Here is a 24,497-nt window from a genome sequence, read left to right on the forward strand (position 1 = left end):
CTTAGCCATGACTACAGGGCAAACAGGACTACACTGTTCAAATTGGTCTTTCTCCCCCTTTGTATTAGTATTAAAACTATTATTTTCTGGGCTCCTTGAGTTCTGAAGAAGAATCCTATTGGATTTAAAATGTTAATTCTGTTTCTCTTTCCATAGATGCTGCCAAACCTGCTGTGTTTTTCCAGCACTTTCAGTTTTTATATTATGTTCTATATCCGAGTTGTTTGGGAGGAGGGTGGTTTAAAATAAAATTATGTTATGAGCTTTCAAACTATTTAAACTAAAAGGTTTGCATTGTGTGTAGTTTGTCCTTAGTTGACACAAAGGTTGCTGAGTTCTAACTTGGCAGCAGTTGATTAATAAGAATTCAGTTTTTGCAGTATGAATCCTATTTTCACTTGCACGTTAAAAAAGCATTTTTATTTTTTCAGAAATGTATGTGAATTATTTGTTACATCAAATACTATGACAAATGTTTTGCAAAAATATTGCTTCCTGATCATGTATGAAAACAGTAGAAATGAGGTTTAAATTGTAAACATTTCACACTCAAACATATATTCACAGCATGTAATTTCTAACACCTGTTTTTAACAGCTGTGTTGCATAAAATGTTATCCTAAAAGAGTATCTTCAAATAAATTCTGCAGTACAAAATGATTCCAAAAATTATTTTTCTTGTATGAACAGAAAATAATGCACATCACATAGCAGTGATCATATAGTACACTCTTGGCGGAAAAGATGCAAACAGTATAAAGCTAAAGCATTTTCCTGAAATAAATAATTTGACTTTTTATTGTGCACTTTGTAGGTGATAGAAATAGTTTCTGTGTTAGAAAGGATGTGAAAAAGGTAGGAATGAGGAAAACACAACTAGCCTTTTCTAATTTATTGCAAAGATGTTGCTAAACTTTTTTTTTCTCTCTCCTGTTTGAGCAGGGAAATGAATGGCAAACTTCTGTACAACTTCACGAACTTGGATAATTTAATTCACCTTCTGTGGCAATATGGGCTTATGCCAGGTATGTTACAGGAATAAAATTTCCAAAGGGTTTCTTCTGACCTATTGCCTTTATATCAATGGGAGAAAATGATAGAAATCTAGTATCTAGCCAGTCAGTCTCTCCAGCGGTTCCATTGATCTTTCACCACAGTTTAGCATCTGATCACATATAAATCATTAGAAAAATGTGAACATAATAAGTTACATACATTTGGTAAATACATAGCAGGAAGAACATTGAATTAATTTAGAACTTCAAATTGAACTTCAGAGGCACTTAAATCAAATATTAAAATTTGGTTTATATTGCATCATCATGTTACATTCACTTTACAGCCAATTAGATACTTCTGTTATGTAGAAGCTATTATATAGGCAAATGAATATGTACCAATTCCGCACTGAAAACTAAATGGATCATTGTTTCCGTTGTACCTACTTTAGTATCCTTCATTGGGCCTAACATGTCATTGGGTGCTGCTACTCTGGAAACGCAATCCAGTTGCCACACTGTCCACTGTTTTGTGTCTATTACGCTGTTGGAGAATTAAATTCTCCAAGCTCTTTCTCACACTGCCATTTTTAGATTCTCGCAATTGTCTCCTAGACTGTTTTCCCATTCCATGATTGTATCAGTATGCTGGGATTAACTAAAGCATGACTAACTAATGATTTCTTATAACTTAAAGAATCTGGCTGTACCTTTCACCAACTATCATACCCAACAATATAGGAACAGTATTGCCCTTAGCTGTTAGCTCTAAGTTACAACTTGACCACTCCATTATTCCTAAAAAATAGATTATGCTTCATGAACCTGATTTGATTTTGTTTTAAGGTATGTCTAGTGGATAGTGAGTCTATGGATATTATTTATATGGGCTTCTAAAATACATTTGATAATATGCCTCATATGAGACTAAACTGAAGTTGAAGCTCATGAAACTGAAGGTAAATTGCTGATCTAGCTAAGGAATTGATTAAGTGACAGGAGAGGTTATAAGGACATAGAGCACACTAATTGACAGGGTGTAACTAGTGTCCAGAGATATGCAGGTTAGGTGGATTGGCTGTGCTAAATCACCCATAGTGATTTATCTAGGAATATGCAGGCTAGGTGGATTAGTCATGGGAAATGCAGTATTACAAGGATAAGTTAGGGTCTGCGTGGGATGCTGTTCGGGAGTCTGCACATATAGGGATTCTACATGGATTCTAAGATACAATCTGTTCTGGTAACTCACTTTTTTTAAAGCTATATCATCATCTTCCACAGATCCTTGGTTTAAATTTGTATCTTTCCCATTTTATGTTCACAGTCTAAAAAATAAAAATGGTCTTTACAACACTAGTATTTATCATGTAAAATACAAAGTCAGCTTTAAGAAGCTATTACTGTGTGTAGAACATAAGAATGAAGATGTTTGACCCTGTCAAAGGCAGTGAGGATCATTCATAGTATACAGATGGAATGGCGAAATAAGTTATTGCAGAAAATGCTTCTAAGCTGCATGAAAAAGGACAGGAGGAGACTAGTTACCCTTACATACCTTTTCTGTCCCTTTTCAGTTACCTTGTTAGTCTTACTATCCTACCTCTGCCCTTGACTCTGCAAGTTATTCCTTTTCAAGTAGAAATTCAATTTCCTTTTGAACGGTTGCAAAAGAAACTGTTTCAACAATTTTTTTAGGCAGTATATTCCATTTCAAAAGAACTTTCTCCTTATTTATTTTCTGGTCCTTGAGCCAAATATGTTACATCTGTGTCCTTTGGTTATCAACCCACTTTCACGGAAGTAATTACTTCCTATTTGCTTTATCATAATAATTCATAATTTTAAAAACCTCTATTAAGTCTCCCCTAAATCACCTTTGTTTTAAAATGACTATAAAACGTATTTTACATACCCTGAGGCTCAGAAGCTGTTCACTTCCACTGATGCTGGCATGATCTGCACCTTATAATTTTCAGTCTGCTGTTACCCTGAGTGCATGATAAAAGTATAAGCAGGAATCCATTAACCTTAATTATAATGCCTTAAAAATAATGTTTAAGCAGGTGATTCATAGGAAAAATGAAAAGCATGAAGGAATTGAGGGATAGCAATTTACTTGGTCTAATCATGGATTGGAAATGTAAGGAAAACCTTACCATACTTTGAAAAAATATTTTCCAAAAAATGCCCACATTTTTTAATCCACCTCATCTGCAACTCTCTCTGAACACTGTGTCTACCCAACTAACTTACTTTTTCATATTTCTAATGTACTGCTTTCATAGCAAACAACAGACTGAAAATTATAAGATATCTACCATGACAGCATCAGCTGAGCAACAGATGAATTTTGTATGAGCCCAAAGGATCCATTTAGAATTTAGAAACTGGGCAGAGGAGATTAGATTAGATTCCCTACAATGTGGAAACAGGCCCTTCGGCCCAACACCGACCCTTCCACACCGACCCTCCGAAGAGCAACCCACCCAGACCCATTCTCCTACATTTACCCCTGACTAATGCACCTAACACTATGGGCAATTTAGCATGGCCAATTCACCTGAACTGAACATAGAACATTACAGCGCAGTACAGGCCCTTCGGCCTTGATGTTGCGCCAACCTGTCATACTAATCTGAAGACCATCTAACTGACACTATTCCATGTACGTCCATATGCTTTTCCAATGACGACTTAAATGTACTTAAAGTTAGCGAATCTACTAACGTTGCAGGCAAAGCATTCCATACCCTTACTACTCTCTGAGTAAAGAAACTACCTCTGACATCTGTCCTATACCTATCCCCCCTCAATTTAAAGCTATGCCCCCTCGTGCTTGTAGTCACCATACTTGGAAAAAGGCTCTCCCTGTCCACCCTATCTATATTATCTTATATGTCTCCTCTCAACCTTCTCTCTAACGAAAACAGCCTCAAGTCCCTCAGCCTTTCCTCGTAAGACCTTCCCTCCATACCAGGCAACATCCTAGTAAATCTCCTCTGCACCCTTTCCAAAGCTTCCACATCCTTCTTATAATGCGGTGACCAGAAGTGTACACAATACTCCAAATGCGGCTGCACCAGAGTTTTGTACAGCTGTAGCATAACCTCATGGTTCCTGAACTCCATCCCTCTATTAATAAAAGCTAAAACACTGTATGCCTTCTTAACAACCCTGTCAACCTGGGTGGCAACTTTCAAGGATCAGTGTACCTGGACACCGAGATCTCTCTGCGCATCTACACTACCAAGAATCTTACCATTAGCCCAGTACTTTGCATTCTGGTTACTTCGACCAAAGTGAATCACCTCACACTTGTCCGCATTAAACTCCATATGCCACCTCTCAGCCCAGCTCTGCAGCTTATCTATGTCTCTCTGTAGCCTATAACATCCTTTGTCACTATCCACAACTCCACCGACCTTAGTGTTGTCTGCAAATTTACTAACCCACCCTTCTACGCCCTCATCCAGGTCGTTTATAAAAATGACGAACAGCAGTGGACCCAACACCGACCCTTGTAGGACACCACTAGTAACTGGACTCCAGGATGAACATTTCCCATCAGCCACACCCTCTTGTCTTCTTTCAGCAAGCCAATTACTGATCCAAACTGCTTTCTCCCCCACAATCCCATTCCTCCACATTTTATACAATAGCCTACTGTGGGGAACTTTATCGAATGCCTTGCTGAAATCCATATACACCACATCAACCGGTTTACTCTCATCTACCTGTATGGTCACCTTCTCAAAGAACTCAATAAGGTTTGTGAGGCACAACCTACCCTTGACATAAACCGTGCTGACTCTCCCTAATCAAATTATTCTTTTCTAGATGATTATAAATCCTATCTCTTATAACCTTTTCCAACACTTTACCAACAACTGAAGTAAGGCTCACTGGTCTATAATTACCAGGGTTGTCTCTACTCTCCTTCTTGAACAGGGGAACCACATTTGCTATCCTCCAGTCTTCTGGCACTATTCCTGTAGACAATAACGATTTAAAGATCAATGCCAAAGGCTCGGCAATCTCCTCCCTGGCTTCCCAGAGGATCCTAGGATAAATCCCATCCGGCCCAGGGGACTTGTCTGTTTTCACACACTGCAGGATTTCTAATACCTCTTCCTTGTGAACCTCAATCCCACCTCGTCTAGTAGCCTGTATCTCAGCAATCTCCTCGGCAACACTGTCGTTTTCTAGAGTGCACACTGTTGAAAAATATTCATTTAGTGCTTCCCCTATCTCCTCTGACTCCACCCACAACTTCCCACTATTATCCTTGATTGGCCCTAATCTTACTCTCATCATTCTTTTATTCCTTAAATACCTATAGAAGCCCTGGGGGTTTACCCTGATCCTATCCGCCAACATCTTCTCATGTCTCCTCCTGGCTCTTCTGAGCTCTCTCTTTAGGTCTTTCCTGGCTACCTTGTAACCCTCAAGCGCCCTAACTGAGCCTTCACATCTCATCCTAACATAAGCCTTCTTCTCCCTCTTGACCAGAGATTCCACTTCCTTCGAAAACCACTGCTCCCACGCTCTACAGCTTCCTCCCTGCCTGACAGGTACATACTTATCTAGGACACTCAGGAGCTTTTCCTTGAATAAGCTCCACATTTCTAATGTGCTCATCCCCTGCAGTTTCCTTCTCCATCCTATGCTTCCTAAATCTTGCCTAATCGCATCGTAATTGCCTTTCCCCCAGCTGTAACTCTTGCCCAGTGGTATACACCTATCCCTTTCTATCACTAAAGTAAACATAACAGACTTGTGATCACTATCACCAAAGTGCTCACCTACTTCCAAGTCTAACACCTGGCTGAGCTCATTACCCAGTACCAAATCTAATGTGGCTTCACCCGTTGTTGGCCTGTCTACATACTGTGTCAGGAAGCCCTCCTGCACACACTGGACAAAAACTGACCCATCTATAGTTCTCGTACTATAGTGTTCCCAGTCAATATTTGGAAAGTTGAAGTCCCCCATGACACATTTTTTACCATCTTCTCTGTTCTTACTGAAACATCTAAATCCTGGGACCTGCAACAACCATTCCTCTCCCTGCTCTAACTATGTCTTCCGAAATGGCTAGACATCGAAGTCCCAGGTACCAACCCATGCTGCAAGTTCACCCACCTTATTCCGGATGCTCCTGGCGTTGAAGTAGACACACTTCAAACCAACTTCTTGCTTGCCGGTGCCATTTTGCGTCCCTGAAACTTGATTTCGGACCTTCCTACTCTCAACCTTTTCTATACTCAAACTACAATTTTGATTCCCATCCCCCTGCAGGATTAGTTTAAACCCAGCCCAATAGCCTTAGTGAATTTCTCCCCCAGGATATTGGTATCCCTCTGGTTCAGATGAAGACCATCCTGCTTGTAGAGGTCCCACATACCCCAGAAAGAGCCCCAATTATCCAAGAATCCAAAACCCTCCCTCCTGCACCATCCCTATAGCCACATGTTTAACTCCTCTCTCTCCCTATTCCTCACCTCACTAGCACGTGGCACGGGCAACAAACCAGAGACAACAACTCATCCTAGCTCTAAGCTTCCATCCTACTCCCTGAATTTCTGCCTTAAATCCCATCTCTCTTCCTACCTCTGTCGTTGATGCCTATGTGGACCACGACTTGGGGCTGCTCCCCCTCCCCCTTAAGGATCCCAAAAACACGATCAGAGACATCATGAACCGTGGCACCTGGGAGGCAACACACCAACCGTGAGTCTGTCTCGTCCCCATAAAACCACCTATCTGTCCCCCTAACTATGGAGTCCCCAATGACTACTGCTCTGCTCCTCTTCCCCTTTCCCTTTTGAGCTGCAGGGACAGACTCTGTGCCAGAGCCCTGTGCCACACTGCTTTCCCCTGGTAAGTCCCCCCCCCCCCCCCCCCAACAGTGTCCAAAACGGTATACTTATTGTTGAGGGGAATGGCCACAGGGGATCCCTGCACTGCTTGCCGGTTGCCTTTCCGTCCCCTGACTGTAACCCATCTACCTTTTTCTTGTACCTGAAGAGTGACTACCTCCCTGTAACTCATCTCAATAACCCCCTCTGCCTCCCGAATGATCCGAAGTTCATCCAGCTCTAGCTCCAGTTCCCTAACACGGTTTTCGAGGAGCTGGAGTTGGGTGCACTTCCCGCAGATGTAGTCAGCAGGGACACTAGTGGTGACCCTTATCTCCCACATTCTGCTGGAGGAACATTCAACTGCCCTCACCTCCATTCCCACTATTCTAAATTACCAATCTGGCGCACAGAACCTTTTTTTTTTGTTCGAGGAGGAGGATGAGTGGGAGACACTACTCGAGTAGTGTTTCAGGTAACACAACTACACAAATATATAACTTCCCAGAGGTCCTTCGCTCCTCCCTCGCACCTCTCAGCAAATGGAGGCCTGACTCCTGAGGTAAGTCCCTTTTAATGCGGGAAAATTCACCCTTCCCGGCAGCCCTCACTTCACCACTCCTCCTCTCCGGCAAAATGGAGCTTTGGACTGTGGGAGGAAACCGGAGCACCTGGAGGGAACCCATGCAGACATGGGGAGAATGTGCAATCTCCAAACAGACATTTGCCTGAGGTGGGAATTGAACCCAGGTCCCTGGCGCTGTGAGACAACAGTGCTAACCACTGAGCCACCGTGCCAAGAGAGAGACATAATTTTTAAACTTCTATTATGAGAGTTTTAGAGTGAATTGAGGGTCATGGCATGCAATTTTGTCATTGATAACTCTAATGGCTAACGGTCTCTGGATGTTTTTCATTTTATTGCAGCCTCTTACATTGTGGATGCAGTTTATTTTTCCAAATGCATGCTTAGAATTATGCAAGTGCTTCTCTAACTCTACACTCATAAGGTTTAACATAACGCTGAAAATTTTGCATCTCGGCTGTCCAATTTTTAATTATATATTTATATTCTATTTATATTCACTGTTGCATTGTACTAAAGGCTTAATCAGCACAACATATACCAATTTTAAATTGACAACTGTACAGTTCATTGCATTAATTGGCAAGTCTGCTTGATTAAATATTTTGTAAAGAAATAAATTTCCCCTTTTACATTATATAGGATTTGAGCTCATGGGAAATCCATCAGGATACTTTACCAATTTTGAAGAGAAAAATCAGGTGTTTGAGTGGAGAAAGTTGATCATGCTTTTAGCAAGAAGATACATAGGTAAGTGCATAAGAGCAGTTTGTAATGAATATTAGCAGTATTATTTCAGAGTTTTAACATAATAAATTACAATTATTATTTTACAGATACTTAGAAAATCACATGCTAAATCTGAAGCAGTCTTTCCTAAAATTTTCTTGCCACTTAACATTTACAAAGTTCATGCATTGCTAATTTTGCAAGAACGTCCAGTCTATTGGAATCAATATCTGTTAGGTCAACATTTATAGGAATTGTTATTATCCTTGCTTGCTCAGAGATAATTGGTCTCAGCTGATTACAGCAACATTGTTAAAAGATGCACTGATAAGGGCTGTCTGGTCCTGTTCCATCAATTTTCTGGCAGGTGTAAGGTAGAGAGGGCTAGCAAAGTACAGTGAACATGCACTGTCATGTCCACATTAATCTTCCCCTCCTTCCTCCATTTTCAGAAGGAAAATGCCAGCTTCCAATTAACATACTTGCTACCTGTATGAAATAGAACAAGAATGACAACTTGGAGAGATAACGGAGTTGGGACATGACGCAGGAACCTATTCAATTGGAGGCAGTGAGAAAGAATGTAATCTTGATAGGGTCAGCGTAGTCAGGGAATAGCTATTATTCTGTTCAGCCACAACTAGGAATTAGAAAGATTATGCTGATTGCTCTGTGTCTAGATTAAAGATACCTCCTTCTGTAAATGAATGTGGAGTGCCTCGTTCCACGCTATATAGGGATTCTATGATTCGGTGAGCAGTTCTTGAAATATATGTTAGAGCTAATAACGAAGGCAAAATCAGTGATACTATTCTGAGAGAATTTGAGCATAAATTAAAAGGCATAACCTCATAAATAAAAAACATCTGTGGCTATCCGGGATGGAGTCAAGCAGATTAGAGCATTTCAAGTGTGGCTGAAAAAGTTCTGTAGGAAAAATTTGTATATTCTCCCCGTATCTGTGTGGGTTTCCACTTGATGCTCCAGCTTCCTCCAACTGTCCAATGATGTGAAGGTTAGGTGGATTAGCCAAGCTAAGTTGTCCCATAGTGTCCAGGAACGTGTAGGCGAGGTGGATGAGCCATGGTTAATGCATGGTTATGGGGGTGGGGGGGAGAGCAAGGTGGGTCTGGGTGGGATGCCCTTTGGAGGACCAGTGCAGACTTGCAGGGATTCTATGATTAATGAAAGGATTTTGATTCATGAGCAGTGGCATCAGTATTTGGGAAAGAGGGAGTGGTCTTGCTGAGATGGCCTCCACTTCAAACAAGTTGGGGTGAGTATCCTAACAATTTGTGTATCTAGGGCTGTGAATGGAGCTTTAAAATAAAATAATGGGAGAAGTAGTCAAGGGAGATTTAGAAATCTAAAGAGAAAATTTGAAGCAATTAAACAATTGAAGACCAGTAGAGTGGGTCAGCAAGGGGGTAAAGACTTTAACAGTAATATTTACAAATCTTCTCACAAACTTTGAACTTTAACAGTAATATTTCATCAGCAAATATGATCTATACAAAACATAAATCAAAAAATAAAACTAGAGGATCTTTATCTGAAGGCATGGAGCATTTGCAGAAAGATAGATGAACTGGAAGCATAAGTAGAAATAATGGTTGAGACCTAATCACCATAATAGAGATATTGTTGCAAGGTGACTATGCTTAGAAAATAAATGCTCCAGAAAGGAAGCACTGGAGGGATTGAACACCTTGAAGGTGGGTAAATAGCCAGGCCAGACGAATTGTACCCAAGCTTGTTTAAGGAAGCAGGGAGGAAATAATAGTTGCACTTCTGGATCATTTTTGGATCCTCACTTGGTATGGGCAAGTTTCCAGAGCATTGGAAAACAGCAAGCATTGTACCATTATTCAGAGAGGGATAGGCTAAATAATTATAGGCCTATCAGCCTAAACTTGGTGGTGGGAAAACTACAAGGATCAATAAAAAACAAAATAGTGCTGATGTTGAAAATCTCAAAAACAGGAAGTATTGGACGAACTTAGTACAGGTGGCAGAAGCTATGGAGAGAGAAACACAATTAATGTTCTGAATCAGACATATGTTCTGTGCTCTGAAGAAAGGTCTTATCAATTCAAAACACTAACTCGGTTCTCTTGTTACTGATGCTATCAGACCTGCTGAGTTTCTCTGCATTTTCTGATTTTAATTTTAGAATCAGTGTTGAGGTATAGTTTTGGCAGTTAATGGAAAGGCTTAATCAGGATAGTCATTTTGGCTTTATTCAGGGAATGTTATGTTTTACTAACTTAATTGAATTTTCTGAGGAAGAAACCAGGAGGATTGATAAAGGGAGTTGTCTGTATATATTTCAATTGAAAGTTCCCACATGGCAGACTGTTGAGAAAACAATAAAACCCATGAGATACAGAGGCATGTGGTGAGTTAAGACCAAAATTTGTTCATAGACAGGGCATAAAGGGTAATTACCACCAATTGAGTTTGTGAAAGTGATTTCCATTGATGTTTCAATGGGCTCAGTGTTGAATTCTTTGCTGTTGGTGGTATACATTAATGATCGAGACTTAAATGTGGGAGATATAATTGGAATATTTGCTATTGGCTATTGGAGAGAATGACATGGTTGAGAGGGGCAAGTTCAGCAGCTCAATCTTCCAGGACAAACGGTCTTGAGGCGAGAAAGCAGGTAAAAGCGGAGGGATGTTGAGGTAGTCAGGGAATCAATTACAGCAGTGAGGAGGGATGACATCTTAGAAGGCTCCTCAAATGAAGTCATGTGGTAAGAACCTGAAAATCAAAAAGGAGCTATCACATTGCTGGGAGTGTACTAAAGGCCCCTGACAGTCTGAGAGAAATAGAAAAGCAGATATGTACGCAAATTTTAGAGAAGTGTAAAAGAAATAGGATAGTGATAATAGGGAATTTCAACTTCCCAACATTAACTTGGGTAGTCATAGTATGAAAGGTTTAGACGGAGCAGAATTCTTAAAAACACATCCAGGGCAGCTTTATAAACCTGTATAAAGAAGGCCCTACAACAGAGGGGCATGGTCCTGGACGTAATTTTAGATAACAAAGCTGAGCAAGTGGTGTCTTCAGTGCAGGAGCATTTTTCAGAGGGTGATCATAACACTGTTCAATTCAAGATTCTTATGGAAAGGAGAGGGAAGGGCTTGTAATCTAATTTATTAACTGGGGGAAGGATAACCTTAATTAGATGATACATTCAGCGACAACTTCATTCCAATAGAAAAACACATGATTTGGCTAGACTGGGCTAGGAGCAGATATTTCAAGATAAATTTGTGTTAGAGCAGTGGGACATGTTAAGAAGGAAACAGTACAGGGCCAACATGCTCCCCATAAAGTATTTGGTACAAAATTGAACGAATAGTAAACGAGTCCAGCATAAGAATAAAAAGTTTAACAAGTACTCAAATTATAGTCTTTTCGCCCAAGTCAGTGCCAGTATCTAGTCTCCAGACCACACCAGGCCAAATCTCCAGACAACATTCAGCTTCAAAACTTGATGCCTTGCCTCCAATGCACAAGGACCTCATTTCCCCGCATCAGCCTCTGATCTGGGCTTCACCTCCCCCACTCCACTCTGGGTAAGTTTAGAAGGTTTAAAAAAAAAATTCAGAAAAGAGCGACCTATTCTGCTGCCATCTTGGAACACCTACAAGATAGGATAAGGAGGAAAAGGGATACTTGGGGCAGATACCGCGGGCTCAACACAGAAGTCCTAGCGGAATACAGAATGTGCAAGGGGAAATTTATAAATGATTCTAAATGAATCTTTTGTGTTGGTGTTCACTATTGAGACTGACAATGCAGGCATAGAAATCAGGCAGAAGGACTTTGATATACTTAGAAACTAGCATAGGCAAAGAGGAGGTTCTGAGTGGTCAAGTAGGCTTAAAAGTAGTTCTATTATACAACATTACAAAAATAAGCTGAAGTAGAAAAAAAGAAAGAATAGTACTGATAGTAAAGGATTATATCAGGTTGGAAATTCTTACCCCTCAAAATTAATCATTAGAATTATTATGGTTGGAGATTAGGAATGCCAAGGTTCAGAAAAGAGTGATGGAAGTAGTTTATGGGGCCACTAATAAATGTTATGGTATTGGACAAAACATTGTGCAAGAGAAAGTTTGGAACAAAAGCATTATAGTAATCTTGGGGGACTTTACTCTTTATATTGACTAGACAAATCAAATCAGAAAAAGTAATTGGAAAATAAGTTTATAGAGCATTGCTGAGACAGTATTTTTAGAATGATGTGTTCTGGAACCAGATAGGATAAGACTATTTTTGATACAGTATTGTGGAATGAACCAAGATTAATTAGTAATCTCATAGAGAAAGGTACTTTGGGAAAGAGGGATTCTGATGCATTCATTTCCATATTGAATTTCAAAACAACATGGCCCCAATTCCAAGCAAGAATCTGAAGTTTACATGTAGCCAAATTTATAGCAGTAAGGGAAGATTTGGTTAAAGTTGATTGGGTGAATAAACTAAAAGCATGACAGTACATAAACAGTGAGCAACAGTTACAGTAAAAATAAAATGGTGAACAAAAATAAGTTCTATTAGAAAAATAAAACTGAGCAAAGATGATCCTGAGGGTTGGAACACTAAGAAGTCAACAAAGGGTGACAAAAAAATTGATATTAGTAAAAGCGAAAAAGTAGAAAATGAGTAAACTAACTGGGAATATAAAAACATCCCATTAGTACTTTTACAAATTGCTGTGGTTCTGTTCCCCGAGCTGGAAGTTTTTGTTGCAAACGTTTCGTCCCCTGGCTAGGCGACATCATCAGTGCTTGGGAGCCTCCTGCGAAGCGCTTCTTTGATGTTTCCTCCGCTGTTTATAGTGGTCTGTCCCTGCCGCTTCCAGTTGTCAGTTTCAGCCGTCCGCTGCAGTGGTTGGTATATTGGGTCCAGGTCGATGTGTTTGTTGATGGACATTCATCCACAAATTCCATCAACAAACACATCGACCTGGACCCAATATACCAACCACTACAGCGGACAGCTGAAACTGACAACCAGAAGCGGCAGGGACAGACCACTATAAACACCGGAGGAAACATCAAAGAAGCACTTCGCAGGAGGCTCCCAAGCACTGATGATGTCGCCTAGCCAGGAGACGAAACGTTTGCAACAAAAACTTCCAGCTCGGCGAACAGAACCACAACAACGAGCACCCGAGCTACAAATCGTCGCACAAACTTTGAACTTTTACAAATATATAATATTTTAAAAGGCAGAAACACACAAAGGAATCATGAAGTGAAGAAATGGAAGCGACATTGAACAAATACTTTGGCCCAGAATTTTGTCTTGGGTTCAGAAACTGAGAGTTGAGTTCATTCCCAACTTCTGAAACATGAGCTGTGCTCCAAAGCAAATGACTGCCATATTTTCATCTCAGAGGTGAATTGTAAAAGTGTAAAAGGAGTATGGAAATAGAAGTTGACTGATTAGAAGGCCCGATTTGTTTTGGAGGAAAGGAGCACAATTTTCACCATTGATCTTACAACCCCTAAATCTCATTTCTCACCCTTATATGAGTCTTAGTGCCTCTCCCTACATAACTAGACACAGAGAGTCCACTATTTGCAGATTTTAGGAACCATGACTTTGAAATGAACATTGTTTTTAAAAAAAGTCCTAGAATTTTATTCAAACAGGTTTAAACTGGGGAGGAAGAAAATTCTCTCATTTCAAAATGGTACTTGAAAAGATAGAAATCACCTCAATTGATCAACAAGGAAAAGGATTGCTTTTCTTTGTTGATCAATTGAAGAATTGCTTTTGCAGAAGAATTGCTTTTATGCAATTTCTTTAAAGAATTATTCACTCACCTCATCAAAGGCTAATAATCCTTTAATAACTTCTTCAAGTTATCAAACAAAATGTGAATGCGTGTTTCTGCTGAAATAAGGGGTTCTGTAGCTTTTTAAACAAAGAAAAATTCATAATAATCCGAACTATACAAATAACAATTGGGAATTGAAACAATCAATCTTTTGAAACTGAATACACATGGACCGTTTTTCTAAGTTGTAGATCATCTGTTCTTTCACTTTGAAGCAAAGTGCATGGCAATTCATGGATGTGGATAGTTGGTTAGATTTTTTACGACTTCCAAAAATTTCAAAATTAAAGATCTGGGGTAATTTAACTGAAGTCTAAAACATGACAGGAGAGTTTCCCAGCACATTTTATAGAATATAGAAAGCATTATGGCACACTTTTTTTCAAGTAAAAAATGTATTGTAACACATCTCAGCACTTAATTAATACTGATCAATGTAATGGTCAATAGAGTCCCATGATGAACCATTACTAGATGCTGCATTGTAGTATAGATGTGCAGTGGCACCAGAAGTTGGTTGCTATTCACCAGTCAGAATGTTCCAGATTTCTCAACAACCAACCCCCAGTGCTCAAGAAACACTTAGAACTTCCAAAATCAACACCAGCACACAAGACTAACAGAGGTAGGTGGAGGACATTTAAATTTGAGACTTATGACAGTGTCCACAATTTCAGAATAAAGTGTGTGGGGTTAACCCAACCCGTCAAAAAACAATAGAAAAATCGGATAGATTTAGAAAGTCTACTGCAACTTTGAAATTACTGCAAGTTTTTGTCATTCCCAACCGCATTCCTGTCCCCGATGTCAACTTCTTTGGCAGGGAACACAAGTAAAGCATATTTCTGTTTCAACCCATCCACCTTGGGAGAAACTGCCTTCAAGAATGGGATTTTGGTTGTGGATTTTGTAGATGCAGCCTGCCTTTGGGCCAGCTGACCCAGGAAAATGTTTTGGAGGCAGCTATGGGGAGCTTTTGAGTATGGAGGTGGGTCATTTAAGGGGCCTGCTTTGGTGTTGTGAGACTTCAGCCAATATATTAAAAGACAGCGGCCCTCACCTGTTCATATTCCACCCACTCTCCATGCTTGTGCTCAACCTTATGCTCTCCATTCAGTCCAATGATCCAGCGCTCTTCAGAGAGTCAATGTAGACTGAATGGGTGGAATACCCTGCTTCCACACTGTAGGACCCTTCATATCACTCCATTCAAACTACATTCCCGCATTCCGATAACCCCTTATGTTTCCATGCTATACTATGCACCAGCTATCCCCCAGGGCCTCTAATGACCCTCACCCACCTATGCAATCCCAGATAATCACTATGGTTTCTGTGCCATAGTCAAGTTTCATTCTGTACTCATAACTGAAAGCCCAGTCATCCATTACTCTGTCGAAATGCCTGAGCCCCAGTTTGAATCAGAACTATGGCTTTCTGATCTGTGCTGTCATTTTCATTATGTTCACACAGATTAAAAGATTTCAAGTGCTTGTGGTTCAGCTATGAATGCTTAAAAGTGTCTGTTAATTGGCACGAGTATTTGTCGGTAGTGAATAGGTTTTTTAAAATCATGGTGATATAATGGGGGTCATGAGGGGCCACAGGGAGGGGGTAGGAGGCATAACTCAGTAGCAGGTATGAGGAGGGTTTTTCAAAATATATTTCAATAGGTTCCTTCATGCAGATTGTGGTTCACAACTCTTTCAAAAGCTAATGTGACTCCTTGGAAATTGAAGAGGACTAGAAAATGCATATACCTGCAATGGAGCCAGCCTCATTAGGCATGTGTCGACAACCTCAAGCAGCCAGCACCTTGAAAGGCACTCCTGAAAACTCGAATTCCCATCAATAGGGTTGGTAGTCCTGTAACCAGGAGTCATTCACAGTAAGAGATCCAAATTGTATCCTGGAAGGCAGTAACGAATGGACAATTAAAGTGAGAAACTTAAGGTATTGTCTTTACAGTTTACAAAATGTTTCTGTTTGTTTATAGATGCCTACAGTCTGGCATATGTGTCAAAATGGAACTTTGAAACCTGGAATGAACCAGATCATCATGATTTTGATAATTTAACTTTCACAGTTAAAGGTGAGTTTATAATGTAGCTGATAGGTATCCTGATAGGTATCATTTATGACAAGTTTTATATTGTTCTATTATAATTTAACATTCATAAAGTGAGGTTACTGTAAAGATAGCTTAGATGTTTCTTTGTCTGTTACCCCATTTTGGGTCATTTCTAGAGTTTTTGACAATGTATTACCTCTATTCCATTCCATTAGACATTCTTTCCTAACCTTATAGTCAGTTGGTAGTACACTGATACTTTATGCAAATAGCCCTGGTTCAAATGTGAGCCATGAAAATGGCAGTTTGTATGGCTGTTATCCTGCTACCTATGCTGGCTGATATGGTTAATGGTTCTCTCTGTTCAGTTATTGTGTCATTCTCCTTAAGTCAAGCAATCATTACTATTCTTCTCTAATGTCAATTCTTCATCTCATCCTCTCAAATTACTGTCCCATTTCCAACCTCCTTTTCCTTTCCAAAGTACTTAAATGTGATGTAATCTCCAAAATTCATGACACCTTTCACTCAGTTTGGGTTGACATGATACAAAAATGTTGTTTTTCTTAAACAGAGGCACAATTTACATCCCATGTGATTGTCACAAAAGTAACTCTCATTCTGCTTTCTTTTTGATTTATTTGATGACTGACATAATTGGTCACTCTGCTGTCCTTCACTGTCATCAAACTGGGTGGGACTCATTTCATTGTTCAGTTCTTATCTTCATAAGTATAGTGAGAGTATCATTCGCAATGACTCCTCTTCCTGCTCCTACATCATTTGCTCTAGTGTCCCCAGTGATCTATCCTTGATCCATCTCCTTAGTCATACAAGACCGTTTCCCTATCACCCCTGCACTCACTGACATATGGTAAAAACAACACTTAGATTTTAAAATTTTAAGTCCCTCATTGGACGGGCCCTTTCTGTAATCTCCTCTTGCCCTTCAAGCCTCCAATATATTGTTACTCATCTAATTTCGGCCTCTTGAGTATACTCACTCTTTATTGTTCCACTTTGCTGCAGCCTTCAACTGTCTGGTCTGAAACATCGCAAATCCCTTCCTCTCAAGAAAGATAGATCTATTATTAGATATTAAAGGCAGCAAGAAGATGAAGAGAAAGCAGGGGTATGATGTTGAGATAGACAATTATATTGATCATATGGAATGGCCAATTCCCTACTCCTTCTCCTGGTTTCTATGTTAAATTTCTCTCTGCTTTTAATTTTTCTCCTTTCAGATACTTGAAAATATATATTGTTCAAACATCTGGTCAATGTCAGTTTTATATTCCTTGATAGTTTGCTGTCATCGTTTATTTTCTTCCTCTTTATTATCTTTTTCTCTCCCTTTTCTGGCTTCTGAATTTAACCTGGGACTATCACTGCTTCTGCCTCCTTATATCCTTTTATTTAAACTTAACGCTCTCCTTACGTTCCTTGGTTAAACATGGTTATTTTATTTCTCCTTAGAATCTTTCCACCATCCTGGGATATATTTTTGCTGAGAACCAAGAATTGCCACCTTAAAAAAGCTTCTTACTTACTGTCATTCCTGCTAATCTATCCACTCAGTTCACTTTGCTAACTCTATCCTCATTTCATTGTATAGAAGAACCTCGGATTATCCGGCATTCGATCAACCGAATTTCAAATTATCCAAACAAGATTGCAAGGTCCTGAGGCTTGGCTAACTATGTTATCCGCTATTTGAATATCCAGCATTCGATTAACTGAATGAAATACTCCCCGCCTGTGTCCTTTGGATAATTGAGGTTCTTCTGTGATTCTCTTTTTTTCCGACCCCAGTTTCTCACTCTCAAACTGACTATTAAATTCTATCATGTTATGGTCATGACTTCCGAGGGGATCTTTTACTGAGGTAATTTATTAAACCTGTCACATTTCCCATTACCAGTTCCGACATAGCATGTTTCCTGGTTGGCTCCATGACACATGGATCGAGGAAACAACCTTTTTTTTGTAAATATTATTGATTAGCAATTTTTTAAACTTTACAAATATATAAAATTATTGAAAAATACAATCAATAAATAAATATCAGTATAATAAAGAGAAAAAAAACACAAATTACAATACAACTACTGTCTACTAACTATTAACCCACCGTATAATACAAAACAAACCCTAACACTGTGAAAAGCAACACCAATAAATAAGTAAATAAGTAATAGATCAAAAAAAAGAAAAGCAAAAGAAAACACAAAAAAAACCACAGAATATAGAACAGCTATGCTCGGCGCAAAGCTCCCAAACAAAGGAATGGGAGCATTGTATATATACCCATATTAACTCAGGAGCTCCCCCCTTCAGGGCCCACGGCTTGACAAACCTAACCATCCTGGTTAAACAAACGCCCTAGTTAAGATAACCGACAAATCTATATCCAGATAACTCCAGTAGGGCTGCCATGTCTTATAAAAATGGTCTGTTGTGTGATGCACCATATTTGTAAAACAAATCCAAGGGACTGTGCTCCATAATTAATGTCTGCCATCCCAGCAAGCCCAGTGGGTTCTCAGACACCCAGTTTTTCAGAATATTCTTCTGCGCACAGTATGCAATAATATTAAATAGTTTCTTCCCATGCCCGTCAAAAGATGGTAAATTCGGTAGACCTAAGAGGAGAGATATTGGGTCTACTTTGACTTCAGTTCTCAATACCCTCCCTATCTCTCCTGCCACAGCGCTCCAATAAACACGGCATGTCCAGAAGCAATGGGTGAGAATACCTACACTTATTTACATTTGGGGCGCATTGGAGATGCCCCTTTTTTAAACTTCGCAAGATGGTCCGGTGCCAGATGAACCCTGTGCAGAACTTTTAACTGGGTAGCACATGTCCTATTACAGATTGAGATCTTTTGAGCATTCTCCCATATGTTCTCCCATGTTTCATGAGAAATCTCCACTCCTAGCTCTTGCTGCCAGACCTCACATAACCAGTTAATATCCTGCCAGACCCTGCCACCCAGCAGGCGATAGAGGGCACAAACCAAAAGTGTGCTTGTGGAATGTAGCAACAACCCTTCTGTATTGGGCTTATAGGGCTTAGTGAGAAGTTAGTCTTCTTCTGGATGAAATCCCTAACGTGAAAAAAACGGAAAAGATCTCTGCTGGGTAACGCGTATTTGCAGCTCAGTTGCTCAAAATACATCATAACCTCCCCCTCAAACAAGTCTCCCACACTAGAAACTCCTCTCGCTGACCATAGTTTGAACTCTGAGTCCATCATTCCTGGTCAGAAACCTAGCATACCAACAATAGGCATAAGTGGCGAAGTCTTGGATAAGCAACCCTCACTCTGACGCATCGCCCTCCATGCCTAGATCGTACTAATGACAATGGGGTTCCGGCAGTGGTCCATAACTGTCCTCATCTTATCCATAAACAACAGGTTAATAAGAGGGCACTTTGCCTAGGACTCCTTGATATCCAGCCATATTGAGTTCAGATCATTACCTACCTAATCGCAGACAAAAGATAGCAGGGAACTCAATTGATACTTCCTGATGTCTGGGAAATCAACTTCTCCCCCTCCTTGAGGCAACTACAATTTAGTAAGTTTGATGAGAGGCCGCCCACGATGCCAGACAAAGGAACCAAGCTGCCCCATAAGCTTCCGCAGCGTTGACCTGTGAAAAATTACAGGGAGCATACGCATGGGATAAAGCAAGTGAGGAAGAACATTCATCTTAATGAGAGATATTCAGCCTGACCATGAAATTAGAAGAGCCTCTCATCTCAGGAGATCCCACCTAATATTGTTGAGCAAGTGAGCAAAGTTAGTCCGAAATAACAGATCAAACTTGGGAGTAATAAAAATGTCGACGTATCGGAATCCCGCCCATTACCACTTAAAAGGGAACTTAGGGCCACCTTCAACTTCTGGCACATCCTTGAGGTTCCCCAAATGCATTGCCTCTGATTTTGCAAATTTGATCATATATCCTGAAATAACCCCAAATGAATTGATACGTTGTATCAAATGGGGTATGGAGGTCATCGGGTTCGCATACAGTGTAATTTTGTGTGCCCTCGATCTCACTTCCAGAGCGGTTATGTGGACGTTCTGATAAATGGCCTCTGCCAACAGTTCTATCACCAACGTAAACAACAATGGTGAGAGGGGGCAGCCTTGCCGACTACTCCTACCAATCCTAAAATTCCCAAACTTCACCCCATTGGTGATGACACGGCCATAGTGTGGCGATATAAAATCTCCACCCATCCAGCAAAGACCCACCCAACTCGAACTGTTCTAAGACATAAAAAGGGATACAGCTATTCCACCTGGTCAAATGCTTTCTCTGCATCTAAGGAGATCACCATCCCCTGAATCGATCATTGCTGACAAACTTGGACCATATTCAGAAACCTTCTAATACTATTGGAGGACCTACGCCCCCTTATAAAGCCTGTCTGGTCCTTTTTAACAATATGGGGCAACACCTTTTCCAATCTCAGTGCCAGGATCTTACATAGAATTTTGAAGTCTGAATTATAGAGAGATGGCCTTTATGAGGCACAATCCTCAGGAACCTTCCCCTTCTTAAGAATTAAGGATATATTAGCTGTTCTCAAAGATGGTGGTAAGCATTCACACATATAGAAGTGATTGTACATCTTCAACATCGGCCCTGACAGAATCCCTATAAACTCCTTACAAAACTCACCTGGGAGACCATCAGGGCCAGGCATTTTCCCATCTAAAGTTTCCTAGCTGCCTCCTGTATTTCCTGAACTGTCAAAGGGGCATTAAGGAGAGAGGTCTGTTACAAGGTTAACCCTGGGAGGTCAAAGTTCTTAAAAAAGGCCTCCATTTTAGCCTTCTGTCCTTGCAACTTTCAGACCAATACAATTCAGAATAAAAACTCATTAATCCTTTTGGCATCATATGTAAAGACCCCGGCACTGTGTCTAATTGCAGCATGCCTTTTCGTATTCAGGTACGCTAAATACTTCCCTGACCTATCCCCATACTCGAACAGCCTTTGTCTAGCAAAAACAAGTTCTTTCTTTGCGTTTTGTGTAAGTATTGAATTCGAGACAGCCTGGAGGGCTGTGATCTGCTGGAGCTTAGTCACCGAAAGCAGCGCAAAATGTGCTGCCTCAGCGGCTTTCAACCGCCTCTCAAGTAGACACTGCTGTACCCCCTTCTGCCATTTCCAGCTAGCTGAATAGGAAATAGCTAACCCCCTAGCAAAGGCCTTAGCGATCTCCCATAACATAGACTGACTACTAGCCATGCCTGAGTTTATTGTCAAGAATTCCTGAAACTCCTTCAAAAAGTATTCCACAAATTTGGAATCCTTAAGGAGAAAAGGGTCCAAACACCAGTGCCGCAAACCTAGCCCTCGCTCTTGGCCTTAACTTCTAAATATACTGCCGCGTGATCAGAGATAGCTATCTTCCCAATTTTACAACCCATAATCGAATCCAGAAGGGCCGAGGGAGCCAGAAAGAGGTCAATCCTTGTGTGACATTTATGTGGATTTGAAAAAACAGTGAAGTCCATGTTGGTAGGGTGTAGACACCTCCAAATGTCCACCAGCCCCAACTCCTCGCATAAGTCAGTCACCTGCTTGGCCTGCAAAGTAATAGTTGGGGGCCCACCAGGCACCTTGTCCACTGTCGGATCCAAAAGACAATTAAAATCCCCCCCTATCATAATGTGCCGGGTTCCAAGGGCACTCAGCTTAGAGAAAACTGAGGGAATGCGCCAGAGGACAGTAGACATTTAAAATGCCATATTCCTCCCTATGTGTCAGGGATTTAAGTATCACAAACTGTCCCTGCTCACCTTTCACCTGCTCTAATAACGTGAACGGAAGATTTTTCTGGATAGGTACTGCCACTCCCCTACTTTTAGTAGTAAAGGATGAAAAGAATATCAAGTCATAACCCCACTGTTGTAGCTTAGGTGTTCCCCATCATTAAGATTGGTTTCCTGCAACAAAACGATATCAACCCTTTCCCTCTTAAGGCTAGAAAGCAGTCTTTTAACAAGCAAATTACTTCCCTTGATGTTCCAGGTGCACCATTTAATAAGACACTTAGCCATATCCCCTTTCAGAGACCCTTGAACCCCTGGGAGGGAGAACCCTGCTTACAAAGCACCAAGCACAAGTAAATAAAGACTTATAGAGTCGAAGAATTACGTATACAAAATCTACTCTATCATAACTACAAACAACTATTCCCACCAAAAATCTACAAAGAAAAGCAACTATAAAACCTTGAATGGAACACTCTCCCCCCCCCCCCCCCCCCCCCCCAAAGGAAGGAAAAACATGGGGAAAGAAGGAAAAGAGGACAAGCATTAACCGTATTCTTTAGGCCAGTCCGGCTACTTTAAAGTGTCTACAAAGTTTTAGCCTGATCCGCTGAGTCAAATTTATGAACTGAGTCCTCATGGCTGAAACGGAGCACTGCGGGTTGCTTTATGGAGTACTGGATACCCAGGCTCCTCAGCCTCTTTTTAACTTCGTCGAAGGACTTCTTTAAAGCTGCCGAGAAATCCTGGAAAAACATGATTTTTGACCCCTTGTACAGCGGTGACTGTGGGTCTTTTCCCAGTAATCTGGAGGATTCTATCACTTTTTTGCTTGTCCTTATATTAGTGGAAGTGCACTAGGACGGGGGGTGGGCGCTGCACCGGCCCTGACCTGTGCACTGTAACCTGATAAGCCCTTTCAATCTGCAGCCTGCTGGACTCGATGTCAAGGCCCAAAAACTTCAGCAGCCAGCCTTCAAAGAAGCTGACTGGTTGCTCATCTTCCTCACCTTCAAGAAGCCCGACAATTCGGAGATTTATCCTCCAACCTCGATTTTCGAGGTTGTCGATATGGTCTCGCAAGGCCTGCACCTCTTGCTTCAACACCTGGATCTGACTGCATGATGATTCCATCGCCACTTCCAAGGCCTTGGTTCGACCCTCCACCTATTCCAGCTGCTCCCCGAGGCCCTGGATCTCCTGCTCATGCTTCTGCAGCATGGATGCAATGGGTTGGATAGGATGGTACCAACCTCCCCACGGATCTCCTCAATCGCCGCCCCAACCTTCAAGCTAAATCTCTCCATTGCCACAGCCAATTCCTGTGAGTCTGTCAGGTCCCCAGGGGTTCAGGACAGGCTGCTGCTGTTGCTGCTGTTTCTGGTGTGGTAAGTGCTGCAGGGGAGTGTCCTCCCTGCTGTTGTTTGCTCACTCCTTTTCCCTTTGGCATCCTTCCCACTCCCAAATATTAACAAATAGGTGTTCTGTAAGGTTTTAAACTAATAATTCCTCCACATAAATTGGCCAGGGATGGCAAAAAACACCAGTATGTCTTGGCTGTTAGGCAGAGCTGTCCATAGCAGTTATACAGAATCGCCGTCACCTTGCCGAGTCCAGGAAACTACCTCTAATGCACACCATGAATTCATTTTTGCAATTACCCGTGTCAACTTAATTAACCCAACCAATATGAAGATTAAAGGCCCCCATAACTACTGCTCTGTTCATCTTACATCCTCCTATTATATGTTGATTTATACCCTATTCTACGGTACGGCTGCTGTTTGGGGTCCATACACTACTGCTATGAATGTCTTCTTCCCCTTTCAGTTTTTAAACTCCACCCAAATGGACCCTACGTCATTTGACCTGAGATCATCTCTCTCAACTGCTCTTGTTTATCGCTTATTAATAATGCTATCTTTTCCTTCCCTGCTGTCTTTGATCACCTTGTAACCATATCCCCTTTATGACTATGAGATCATATGCATTTACCTTCATTTGCTCCAGTTTGCCTAACATTATATATGGAAACAGATTATGATAAACCAGAGCAGGAAGCAGTCAATCAAATCATATCCTCAGTCTTTCATCCTTAACATGACAGCTCTCACCCTTCCATTTAAAAAATAGATTTTCCTATTCACCTGGTTGCTGCTATTCCCAGACGTCCACTACTTCCAGACTCCTATGTTTTAGTTGAGTTATGCTGCTCCTCCTACAGAATTGTCACAATGCAGAGTGAGGCCATTTGCTCCATCATTTTGGCACCAGTTCTCTGGGCATTATGATTTGGTGCCATTTTATTGCCTATTCCCTCATACCCTTGCACATTGTTTCTATCTAATAATCATCCAAAGCCCTTTTGAATGTCTCAATTGATTCTCCACCCTTTCTATCTAACCCTTTAGTGTGCTTTTTATTTCTTTGACATTCATATGTGGTCCAACTTGCCTTTAAATACATGGTTCATTCTGTGTTGGGGCCTTCAGCAGTAAGTGGCAATGATGAGGAATTAGGAAGGCTTGAGCAGACCCTCTGGAGGAAAGGATGTTGTTAGCAATAAGAGGCCGCATAGAGAAA

General features: G+C 40.8%; 1 protein-coding gene across 3 annotated transcripts in view; it reads left to right on the forward strand.

The window, feature by feature from the left end:
- The window catches only part of idua (alpha-L-iduronidase), a 262,582-nt gene that overhangs the window by 124,764 nt on the left and 113,321 nt on the right, over window positions 1-24,497 (forward strand). For all 3 annotated transcript variants that reach the window (XM_043674018.1, XM_043674019.1, XM_043674020.1), the window contains 3 exons: window positions 943-1,025; window positions 8,088-8,195; window positions 16,040-16,135. In XM_043674018.1, the coding sequence (XP_043529953.1) occupies window positions 943-1,025; window positions 8,088-8,195; window positions 16,040-16,135 (287 nt within the window). The remainder of the gene's footprint in view (window positions 1-942; window positions 1,026-8,087; window positions 8,196-16,039; window positions 16,136-24,497) is intronic.

This window comes from Chiloscyllium plagiosum, chromosome 32 (assembly GCF_004010195.1).
Source record: "Chiloscyllium plagiosum isolate BGI_BamShark_2017 chromosome 32, ASM401019v2, whole genome shotgun sequence".
Taxonomy (NCBI): Eukaryota; Metazoa; Chordata; class Chondrichthyes; order Orectolobiformes; family Hemiscylliidae; genus Chiloscyllium; species Chiloscyllium plagiosum.